At 51.0% G+C, this 12,107-nt stretch overlaps 3 protein-coding genes across 3 annotated transcripts; 2 read left to right on the top strand and 1 right to left on the bottom strand.

Moving 5' to 3' along the window:
- Nucleotides 1-173: 173 nt before the first annotated feature.
- Nucleotides 174-5,240, top strand: AAFC00_002780 (uncharacterized protein; the record flags this gene model as incomplete). The annotated part of the gene is made up of 3 exons (XM_069342145.1): nucleotides 174-357; nucleotides 410-5,121; nucleotides 5,190-5,240. 3 exons carry the CDS (start codon nucleotides 174-176, stop codon nucleotides 5,238-5,240), a joined length of 4,947 nt encoding a protein of 1,648 aa, XP_069198653.1.
- A 577-nt stretch (nucleotides 5,241-5,817) lies between these two features.
- AAFC00_002779 (mitochondrial 37S ribosomal protein bS6m) lies at nucleotides 5,818-6,333 on the bottom strand (the record flags this gene model as incomplete). Its single annotated transcript, XM_069342144.1, has 3 exons — nucleotides 5,818-6,127; nucleotides 6,221-6,252; nucleotides 6,310-6,333. The coding sequence occupies 3 exons, from the start codon at nucleotides 6,331-6,333 to the stop codon at nucleotides 5,818-5,820; spliced, it is 366 nt and encodes a 121-aa protein (XP_069198652.1).
- A 434-nt stretch (nucleotides 6,334-6,767) lies between these two features.
- On the top strand, nucleotides 6,768-7,524 carry AAFC00_002778 (uncharacterized protein; the record flags this gene model as incomplete). The annotated part of the gene is made up of 3 exons (XM_069342143.1): nucleotides 6,768-6,912; nucleotides 6,986-7,048; nucleotides 7,199-7,524. The coding sequence occupies 3 exons, from the start codon at nucleotides 6,768-6,770 to the stop codon at nucleotides 7,522-7,524; spliced, it is 534 nt and encodes a 177-aa protein (XP_069198651.1).
- Between the last annotated feature and the right edge of the window lie 4,583 nt (nucleotides 7,525-12,107).

Raw genomic sequence — 12,107 nt, 5'->3', positions numbered from 1 at the left:
TTTATCTTTCTTCTGAGCAACAATATACAAGTATTGTATCAGGAGCCACGCCAAGCTGGACATTTGGTCGACTCAGCAAGGAAGGGACAGGTTGTTATTCTCGCTCTATGTGTTGAATTGTCTAAGTGTGCAGTGATTCGATTCTACGGACCTGGCTCACGTCCATGTCGAGCATGGAAGAAGATGATACACTTACCATGCTTCAAGGTCTACAGGCCGATCTTGTCGCATTCTCCGAGGCTCGTCTCGCTAATCTAGAGCGGTTATGGGCTGAACTGGAGGGTAGCATTTCAGACTTCCGGAAGCTTCTCGAGAAGCAGCAGAGGAACGATAAGAGCAGGCAGGCGCTCAAGGGCAGTACGTATATGCGCCAGCTAATGAGTTGTAGCACAGGCGCTGACTTGTGTAGATACCGTAACCATCGACGATGTGGAATACAGCATTAACAATGAGTTCCGCGAAGATGTCATTCAGGTTGCGGACGAATTGGACTTGGACGAGCTTGAGGCAGCCAAACTGTACCTTCAATCACGGGACACAGCAGTCGAGATCGACAGGCCCGTGAGCCTGGCTGCTATTTTCCGCTTCCATGGCCAGAGAGAGACACTGCTGCATGCTTTGCGACTCTCCATCCAACAGTCTGGAGAATTGGATCTGGAACCAGAACACCGCGAAGTCTTTGGCCAAGTGGCGCGTCTTGTCACTCAGGGCGAACAGCCCAATTCAGGTTGGAAATTCTTCAGAAAATGCATCGTCTCCATGGGCGAGATCGAAGAGTGGCTGCGGAAGATACAGGACAGGTTGCAGAGTGCTTCTGTCATTGGGCAGTCGGTAATGGGTTATGCTCTGGAAGCTCTTGAGTTCGAAAGAGACAGCCTGCTTAAGCAACACGAGTCGCTTGGCGCTATTTTATCAGGACTGGCGAAAGAGGGCCATGCGCAAATCCACGACTACCAGTTCCTGATGAGCAAAACCTCCGTTTTGGACAAGGTGGATAGCATTGTTCTGCATTATGTTCCCGCTCTCATCAGCCTCGCCTCCGCATTTGGGCCATTGGACAGCACTACCACAATCACAGACGCGAGAGGTCTTGACCAAACTTTTTCGGACACCACCAACAACTCACGATGGAAACTCACTGAATTCCGAGCAGCCGCTTCGGCCTTCTGGCTTGCCGAGTACAGCAGTAGATATATCGAGCCTCCCGTTGATGATTCCCTGCGAGGTGTCGACCTGGAAGCCGAGTCCGAGACAAGATCGAAACGTCTCATGGATTCAATCCAAAACGGCGCGCTGGAGTTCATTCTTCTGCTCTGCTCCCAGATTCGCGCTGAGGAATGGCATGACCCCGCCAAAGCCGATCTAGTTGCCTTCCTCCTTCGAGGTGTCGAGAGCCAGCGTAACAGTGCTCTGCATGCTTCCGACTATTTCCAAGAGTTGCTATCCCAGAGTCTCCAACTCTTCTCTGATGCTTTCATTAGCAATATGCCGGACACGATCAGGAGACTCAAGTTTGAAGAGGACGAGCAAAGGAGGAACATGAGCACTCGAGCACCACATGGGGGATCACAGTACAGTCTTCACTTGGAGCGGTTCCTACTTATCATCTCATACGCATTCCAAGGCTTCCCGGATGCTGCTCAGTCATTCTGGTCGGACCCTGATGGTAATCTGTACGGGTTCCTACAATGGGCGTCAAAGAGACAGTCTACCCCCCGAGCGGCTACCTTCTGCGAAATGTTCAGATCCATTGCCGAAGATCAGGAGTGTGCGGACGCTGCGCACAAGTTCTTGCTGGAAGATGCCACCACGACCTCGGCGAAGCTCCGAAGGGGAGCCCCGCTGAGTTGGGTGCAGATATTCAACGAGCTCAGCTTTTATGCACCAGGACCCACCGAGAAGACGGCCGAGCTGTCAGTGCCTATCGTTGAACCAGAGAGCGAGCTCATGCTCGAATGCTATCTTCGCCTGATCGCCCACATGTGCAGAAAGAGCGAAAATGCGCGAATGTTCATTCTCGGTCACCCGACAGTTCACTTACACGAGATTCTCCTGGAATTGGCAGCCAGATCAAACGTCACCACGCGCCTGCGAGCTTGCATATACTCATGCATTGCAGCGTTATTGACTGACAAGATCGGAGAAGCTAGCAACTCTATGTGGGAGGTTCTTGATAGCTGGCTGCACGGTATACCTGTAGCTCCTGCCAAACCCGGCACACAAAAGGTCCAATCCCCATCTAATCCATCCATGGAAGGCAAAGCTCGCCTTGAGGCAATTGCAATGGGTTTTGATGAGCCGAATGCATTCACACGACTTTTGCACGTCATGGTGTCACCCTCGGCAGAGCAAACCGATCTGGGTGATCTGCTACCTTTTCCAGAACAGCTGGGTACTCAGTACCGCATGCCAGGAATCGAAGAATACGTTGACTTTGTGCTCGACCGTGTGTTTGCTAAAAAGACGCTCGACTTGATGGAGACAAATCAGATCTGGGAGCTGAGATGCACATGTCTCGACTTTATCGTCACGTGTCTGTCCACTTTCAACGAAGACCTGGTGATTTTCGCCAACAGCACCAACCTGCCTGTTGACTCTGTTATCTCAACATCAACACTCGCAGCGTACGTACGATTACATCCCTTTGCGCGCGTCATGGAGTGGCTGTTCAACGATGGTGTAGCTGCAGCACTATTCGCAGCAGCTCACGAGGAGATTGTGACTGTAGCAAGTGCTGCTCCAGGATCTCCGCGCGTAGTGGCCTTGTGTCGAAGCATCCAGGTCATCAACCTCGTGCTGAAGCTTCAGAGCACCTACTTCGATATTGTCAGACCAGTGATCAAATTACAATCACAAGGGCGTGAGAGGACGATTGCTAACCCAGCGCTTGCATCCTTCGAGGACGTCATTTTAAACCATGTCAATCTTATCGTGGATCTTGGCCTCTATTGTGGGACTGGGCATCAAGATTTGACCATGCTCTCACTCCATCTCCTACAGAGTCTCGCGACCGCGCGCAAGTTGTCGATAAGTTCTGGTGCTGCACATGCTGGGAGTCGTGTTCTCGCAGCTCTACAGCAAGACTATGATGTTGATCGCATTGCTCTGGGATTCATTGCGCCGCTACAACTTGATCCCCGCGAGCTCGAAATGGGAGAGCTTGGCCCTGGCATAGCCATCAAACAAGCGATTCTCGACTTGCTGAATACTTCCCTCGAAATGTCGTCGAACAGGCCGGCACTTGCGCATTGTTTGCTTGGCTTCACTTGTGGAGAAAGAACGGTTAGCGTACCACCTGAAGGCCTCTTTTCTCGAGGAGGGTCGCTATTCCATGCTGTAGCAAAGCTATCTGCCGATACCATCAGCCTTGGCCAGTCGAACTCGCTTGCCTGGTTGTCTGCAATTCGACGTACGTCTTGCCAGATCATTCATAAGCTTGTGAGATCGCCTCTCACGGAACGACTGGTGCTGGACGACCTTCGAGAGTCCGGGTATGCCGATGCTGTTGCTGTCACACAGCAGTCCATCAGCCCAGATACGCTATGGTGTGGAAGGACTTGCGCGGACCCAGAATTTCTCTCGTCAGATTCGGCGCCTGTCTTCCGCGATTTCCTTGTACAACGCACCGCGTTCTTCGAGCATGCATCGCTGGAGATACGGTCAACAGTCCAGCGCAACTCGCCTACGCTGCGACAGAAGATTGTTGCATCATTGCTGGGGATCACGACAATTGCATCCGGAGAGCAGATCCAGCATGCGTCAATATTCGAGATGTTCGACTTCATCGACCTCGACGTAGCGTTGCCCTTCCAAATGACTGAGCGTAAATTCGTCGGTAGCATCGATTTCAGTATATGCAGGACAGAAAACCCCGACCGAGGCACGGTGTATGACCTAAGGCTTGTCAAAGAACTCTTGCTGCTAAAGGAAGCGGAGCTGCACAAGAGTGGACAATTGACCGATTCAGCGGCGGCACAGCAGTGTTCGGCCGAGGCTGATGCCGTAATGTTGTGCTTTCAGTCGGAGAACCAGTACGCGGCTGGACTAGCCGGACAGCGTTCCGCTCTCAACGCATGGGTGCAGCTTGTGGCCCTGATGCTTGCGATGGGCGACTTCGAGCCTGCACCTAAGACAGCACTGGTGCTACAAGCATTGCAGATCGTCTTGCCCAAGCTCGACAAGACGCTGATCGAAGACTCACCAGTCACACTGCCTCTAGCTCGTCTTACATACAACCTGGTCCGTGTCGCAGACACGAGTGCAGCTGCCGCATCGACCAGAGATGGTAATGCAGCGAATGATCGACTCACTCACGCATTCCGTACCGCTCTCCGAGGAGTCGCCAGTGCCACCGGGACAGGCGAGCTACGGGAGACGTGCTATCAGATCATCAGACACTTCCTGAAGGAGGTTGTTCTCCCGGCTGGCAATGCCGCGCCCATGCTTCGACAAAGCGCCAAGACCATCGAGCATGGTGGCGAGCGACTCGTCGACACCATCTGCGAAGACGCCTTGTCAAGCCAAGGCACATGTAGGATTTCGGCGCTGCTGGCCATTGAGGTATCTATCCAGCTCTTCCAGGGCGCAAAGTCAAGCTACATCATCCGATCCCTGAGCAGACTGAATTTTATTTCTGTTCTTGTAGACAGCATCCGCGCCATCGCGGCTGAGTTCTCGGAGCAAAGAGCGGGGCAGGATCTCACGACACTGCTATCATATGTACATACCGGACTCGCAGTATTACTTCGGGCATCACAAAGCAACGACGGGGCCACAGCCATACTGGAAAGCGGGTTGTTCTCTGCAATTCGCGACAGCCAGCTGTTCGCCACTGACCCAGATATCGGGCTAGACGTGGACAACGCCGAAGCACTAGAGAATTTCTACAGGCTACTGACGTCGCTGCTGCGGGTGATTGTCAGTGTTGTCATCACCAAGGGACCACGGAACCAGCAGATCATCGCGCAGGCGAGACAGTTTCTCAATGACAACAGACAGTGCATGCAAGGCGTGTTCAAGGCTGCGAACCGGGGTGAGAAGTTATCGACGGAGGGCAGAAAGGCGCTCGAAGAGCTCGTGGATGGGTTCACGGTGCTGATCAGTGCGAGTGGGTTCTTGGAGGTGAGTCGCGTCGACACGCTGTAGAACTTTTGTTTTGGGACCTCTTGAGCTAATGTGGGACATTTTAGGTCGACGAGCAACCGACGGGACCAAAGACGACGAGTCAAATGTTCACATGAGACGACAATGAGCAGGACACGACAGGGCAGTTTTCTAGACGATATTCTGACAGTGTAGAGGGTCGGCACGTTTCGAAGTATTGAGAGGCGGGGAGAAGGGGGATGTGAAAAAGAAATAGAGATTACCAACAGCATGAAGTCGGAGCCTTCTTGTTCTCTTGTATAGCTGAAGCACTTCTACCCCAGCTTGTCACTATTGACGGCGACGGGATCGGAGATGACTAAAAGGATAAAGACATCAATAAAAGATGATAATTTTGGTACATTTTGATTTTCGTATGTTGCCATCTAGATGATGTCTCGTGCTACTTTGCCTTTGTCTGATCCGTGGATCCGTTCTCTTCGAGGCAACGGACAGATGAAAAGAAGAAGAATTGAGCTCTGTTCTTCGGCCTTCGTCTTCTCTCTTACTTCTCAACAACAACAATCAATCGAGTTCCCGTTTTGCGCCCAAGAACGCCCGTCGGAATGGAGAAGAGGGTCGTCGATCCGTAACTCTCCAGCATCCGGACCCCATGATATAATACACCACCTCTCTCTCTCTCTTCTTCTTCCCCTCTCACACATATCCGTAGATCTAGATATCCCTCTCCCGCTCCTTACTCCCCGGCCACTCAGCGAGACCCGCAATCCCCGCCGTCTCACTGAGTTTATCCCCCATCTTAACGACCGAATACCTGATCATCCTGGGGTCGAGACCCAGCGTCCTGCGTACGGCGTGCTGGGTGCGCGCGCTGCTGTCGAAGCGCACGATGAAGTAGTGGCCCGCGTGGTGCAGAGTCTTGTGCTTTCGCGCCGGCTTGGGCAGCCGGAAGATGCCCCAGTTCGTTATGCCGCGCACGACGCCGCCGGCGGAGAGGATCTGGGTGCCGGTTGTTTTGGCGATTCTGTGTGGACGAGGGTCAGCTCACTGGTTTTGTTCTGGGGACCATGGCCTGTCTGGATGGGGTGAGGTGGTGTTGGTGGTGGTGGTGACTGACTCTCTGACTTCGGCGAGGTTGCCTGGTCGCACCTGGGGTCTTGTGTCAGCAAGTAGTCTCGTTTGATTATGCGTGAGTACGAGACTCACGATTCCAATGAGTTCGTATAGCATTATTGCGACGTTGTGAGTGGTTTGTGTACAACTACTTCTTCTTGTGTCTCTCTTTTGGTTCTACAACACTCAAAGTCTCGAAAGTCGAGATGCCAAGAGATATTGTCATCTTATCGATAAGATCATCGGCAGCGGCAGCCTGAGGTCACCACTCTCACTCGGTCAGGCACCTGCATGTCAGAGACCAGTCAGGGTCCAAACCATACCAACTTCCAGGGTCTCTCGGGCGAGAGATTGCGTCAAGTACAACAGAACGATAAGAAGAAGCGAAAGCTACAGTCAAGAAACAAAGCTCCTCAGGTAAACTTGTGATTCGATTGGCGTGATTCCACAGTGACCAGTGTCTTTCTTTTCTTGTTCCTTCTCCATTCACCATCGAAAAAGTTACTACCTTCCTGTATTACTTGTCTCCTCACACCTCATAAATCGCAAACATGGCAGCTGCAGCAGTCGCAAACACACTCCTCCGTCGCTCGGTGCAATGCGCTCCCAGACTCGCTCCCTTTGCGAGAGCAGCTTCTCTTGCGCCGCGATTCACTGCCCAGGAGGCCGTGAGACCTTTCTCTAGCTCCATCGCCTGTATGTGCTTTCTTGCCTTGTATCTGATGAGGATCGGAAAATCAAGAGGCATTCCGCTGACGTAGCGCTACAGCTCAGGTCAAAAAGTACACGCCTGACCACGAATGGATTGAGATGGACGAGGCCGGCGATGTCGGTAGGTTATGTCGTTCTGAGGCACAGCCGCTACACCTTCCGCAATTGAGATAGTCCACGTCATTTCTTCTCTACTACAACTCCCACATGCCGCATCATGAAGAACAAATCTCGTCAACTCCAATCAATACCAAGCTAACTTTGCATCCAGGCACCATCGGAATCAGCGTGTACGCAGCCCACGCGCTCGGCGACGTCGTCTTCGTCGAGCTCCCCACCGCCGACCTCGAAGTGGGCATCGGCGACTCCATCGGCGCCGTCGAATCCGTCAAATCCGCCTCAGACATCATGACGCCCGTGTCGGGAGTCGTCGTCGAGGCAAACTCCGTCCTCGAGGACAAGCCCGGCAACATCAACAAGGACCCCGAGGGGGAGGGGTGGTTGGCCAAGATCAAGGTTTCCGACAAGGCCGAGTTGGACGAGTTGATGGATGAGGCTGCTTATAAGGCTTTCACCGAGGAGAGCGCAGAGTCATAGGTGTGTGTGTGTGTGTGTATGCTTGTGTGTGCTCTTCAAGCAGAGCATGACGATGAGCAAAACCCCCCGTGGCCGTTCAACCGCCGCTGCATGGGGATCATGGCAGATAACGTCGAGGATCCCAATTGGGCACATATATACACCAAAAAGCAAGTCCCATTGCATCCCCAAAAGACTAATACGCTAGTATTCAACCAGAAGGTCTTGCGTTGGGTCAGTGATCGCGGATCCACTCGTCGGCCCCTGTAAGTAGGTCAACAGGGTAGAAGGGGAAAGGCGGGACATGTTTTAGAATCCAGGATTGAAAGAAATAACCATCAAAGAGAATCAGAGACGCTCGGGCGTGATACAGCAGCAGTGGTGGTAGTAACGGTAGCACTCTTGTACCAATTGACGATGCCTATGAGCCAGTCTTCCATTCAGTCTTCCACTCAATCATCCGGTCACTTTCGGCCAATCTTCCAGCCGGCGACGTAGACACTCTCTGACCCAGATAAAGCCTGTCTATCCATGATGAAAGCATTGCACAAGCCCGTGATAAGAGCATTGGCTAGTCTATTGTTTCTTTCGTCTCTGCTGTCTTTTCCCTCATCATTCTAGCCACCCAAGTCGAGCGACTCGAGGGCAACCCTGTCCGTATATCCCCGCTCCAACCTCGCCCCTACCATTTTCATCTCTTGTATTCCAGATCATCTACGTTGTCAGTCTACTGTAACTATCAGCTCTGTTCGTGGGCACCCTTGTCCATGACTGTTGTTGCAAGGTTGGATGACATGGCATCGTGTTGCAATGCTCGCGAGAGGGGTGTGTAAGCATCTTTGGAGACCTTGTGAAGCTGTATGCCATGGCGTAGCTCCACCTCCCGCGCAGTAAGAGCCAAGCTAGAACGTAAGTAACGGAAATAAATAACCCATTTAGAAAACATTATATGTTTTCCACTCTGGCACATAGGTCGATTATCGTAGATTTACTACTACCAAGGTACTACTACTACTACAATTCTGTACACTCCAAGCAAACTCTACAGGAAAACCCGATCCACAAGTAACGATTATGACGATCGCCATATACACGCACAGCTTCATCACATCCCCCAGGGCGGGCGTTTCAAGAAAGAAATCATCACAACGATCATGCAGATCTGAGCAAGCCGAGGATTATCGTGATCATAACACATCAAATGTAAATCACTTGACTTCACTTCGCATTGTATCAGCGTTTACATCATGGCAAATGTATATCAGCGAGTTTTGGATCGACAGAGGATGTTAGTTTTCTTCTTTTCGAGTCTCGCGTATAAGGTGCTGAGAAGAGGAGGGAGGAAGGAAGGAAGGATGGTTGTGTCTGCGAGACGAGAGGGCGAGGACTTTAGGTTGTGCTGTGCTTGTCTCTTGTGTTGTGCTTATTCTTTTCGTTTTGTGCTCGAGTCCTTGTACACTATGCATACCGGAGGTGATGTATCTGCGTTACCTTATTCATGCATATTGACAGAGGAGGTTCGCAAGATATATCGCCTGACTTGATCGTTCTTGTGTTGCTTTGCCCCTATTAAACAGGAGTGTTGGTAATTCTTTGTGCTTATTTCTCTTCAATGTAGATGGTAGAAATAGTGTCTAAATACCTATGCATTACAAGAACCAATACACCCCCCACTCCCTCTGCTTCTCGCATATGCCATGCTATATTGTACAGCCTACATTCTATACCTTCTGTCCCCTTTTCTGTTTCCTTTTCTCGTCCATCCCCCTATCCATCTACAAGGTATCTCTGCTCCTATCGACAAACCAAAAGGAAAAAAGGTACACGTACATCCACAATATCCACCCCTCGTATCCTGAAACGAGTGACGTACGCAGGACTTACTGGTCTATGCTGCGAGTGCAATATAACATCCTATTCTAGACTTTTTCTCTGGAGTCTATGCTGGATGGCGGGCTGGGAATGGGGGACTCGTCAGCAATATATTGTGACATGTCCTAGGAGTGGTGAAACGTGTTCGTGCGAATTTACTCTATCTGCCTTCTAGAAAGAGTGGCGTAGGGAGGAGCAGTACGGGTGATTGTGCTTTGTGATTGTTCTTGTGCTGATTTGTGCTCTTCATGGTGAGTCAGAAATGGTTCCATGGTGTTGATATCAACGCGAGACTTGGGGAGGGTTCTTGTAATGCATGTGAAGGAGGACAAGAAGACGTGGGTGCTGGTGTTGTTCTGAGGTCGTGAATGAGATATGTTTTCGTATGGCATATCTTAGTGAGGAGGAAGATCTTTCGAGGAGCAAGATGGTCGTGTGTTTCGAAGACCATACTGGCAGAATCAAGGCAGAAGGTCAGCCAAGCATCTCGAATGTCTTCCATTCTATACTAATGTCGCCTGTAAGGTAGGGTACCTATGGTGTATAGTAACTATCAGATGCGACAAGCACTGACTGGGTTTGTTGTCTCAAGAATGGCATGTATAAGTCAGCGAACCCATTGAAGAAGACAAGGTATGATAGGGAACTGGATGCGCTATGTGGTCGCTACATCGACGTGACTTCAGAGATGTTTCTTTACTGGTGACTACAGTGCAGGTAGGCAAGCGTCCCAAGCCTCGAACAGGCAGCCTAAATTCCGTTGTGCAGATAAATCAGGTATGCGAAGCTGCTGCGACTCGAGTATGGCTGCCAACGTAGACTGTCAACATTGATGGTCGCAAAGACAGACTCCATGGACCCATTGGACGACCACACGCATGTGAGAACGAGAACGATACCAACCAACACCTTGAGATTCAACAATATCGCGGCGTAACACCGCACCACTATATTGCCAGCTTTTTCTGTCTCACAGAAACGACATAGCCAGGCTTCTCTTGTCCGCGCATACACAGCAATCACAATGGCAAAAACCAAAGACAAGAAGCAAAAGGCTGTCGTCCACCTCTCCCCGGCCGCCATCCACTCCAAAGGGCAAAGGCATCAAGTATGTCATCAAGGACACCCCTATGCAAGATGACGCCTCGAGTCCAACCCCATCACCACCACCAGCCACCGAGTCTTTCAAGAGGAAGAGGACCACGGAAAGCAAAAGCGAACACGAGTATGCCAAACGCTCGCTTGTCGCCGTCAATGCTCTAGTCGACAAGAATAACAAGAGGTTCCACAAGACCAAGCATGAAGACGAATCGGATGCAGAGGCAAAGGAAGACGAGGACAATAACCTCACGTGCGAGTAAGTCGAACAATCCGAATAAGACTTACTGTTCTTGCAGATACGAAGGCTGGCTAAAAACACCTTGTGCGCCAAAGACGATGCGCCCAGATAGGTTCTATTTGCATCCCGAACAAGAGGAGCCCATTCAAGTTCAGGTGCGACAATTGTGTTGCTGCCAACGTCAAGAAGGCTCAGTGTGTCATGTAAGCGATTCAGAACCCACCTCACCTTACCCTCTCACTATACCCACCTCGTAACATTCACCGCCGAAAATAGCATCATCCGCCGTCGCCGAGTGGCTAGGAACTGACACCAAGTTCGTCTAGGAGGACCTCTTCGCCAGATCTGCCATCTCCATCGTCTAGCGAACACGATCCATCCACGGCCGTTGTCAACGACTCCGCATGCAAAGTCGTCATTAAGCATGATGCCCTCGGTGCCACTGCTGCTGCCACAGATACTGCCATCGAGGCGGAAGCGGCGGCACCGGCCGTGGACAAAAAGAAGGATAAAAATATCCAAGCTCCCACTAGCACACAGACAAGCACAGCGTTGAGAAACGGCTCACCGGTCAACAACGAGACCGCTACAACTCTGTCCGTTGCAACGCGCCCCGAAAACGGTCCCAGCACCGTTGAAGAAAACGGCGTGACGATGTTGGAGAAGGCTGCAAAGTCTGAAGTTGCAGCTTATGTCAAAAGATACTTGGGTGATGGTAGCAAGAACAAACAGCCATTCACTGCTGATGAGAACGAATTCTGTACTATGGCCCGATTGCTCTGGACAACTCACGGTGAATTATACAAAGTAGTCCAGGAAAATCAGGAGCTGCACTGTGCAATTGAAAACATCAGCCGAGAATTCAAAGACTTACTCAGGATGGCCCCAACTACTGATTTTGCCAGCTCTGAACGAGTCAAGCAACTTCTGAAATTGTCACGCGGTGGGGAAAAGAAGCCCATTCGCCAGCAGGATGCTGACAAGTAGGAAATAACACCAGATCCGTAATGGTGGAGATGGTGGACGATGACAATGGCGCAGTGTGGAGACAAGTGCGCAAAAGACAGAGAGCGCATGGTGATCATCTTCCTCCACAATGGCCTCTGGTAAACACTCTTTCTACACGCGACAGACATGATATATTCTTTTGCAACGCGAGATGGCTGGGAGGTAGCCAAGGCCTGACTGTGGAGTCCTGTGGCGTCTCTCGATCTTTGAAAAAGCGCGTAATTAGGACAAGCTTGTCTCGATTCGGGTAAAAGAAAAGTGAAAAGAACTGCAAGGAAGGAGCGGGAGGAACCTGAAAAACGCCTTGAAGCATGTCGTTTGCTTGCTTGCTTCGTATAGCGGCCTTAAGATGGATATTTTGAAAATACAATTGCCTGGGATAGAT

The sequence above is a fragment of the Neodothiora populina genome (genome assembly GCF_041146345.1).
Source record: "Neodothiora populina strain CPC 39397 chromosome Unknown canker_contig_15, whole genome shotgun sequence".
Taxonomy (NCBI): domain Eukaryota; kingdom Fungi; phylum Ascomycota; class Dothideomycetes; order Dothideales; family Dothioraceae; genus Neodothiora; species Neodothiora populina.
The sequence above is the reverse complement of the archived record's forward strand: the minus strand, read 5'-3'. Positions and strand labels throughout refer to the sequence as shown.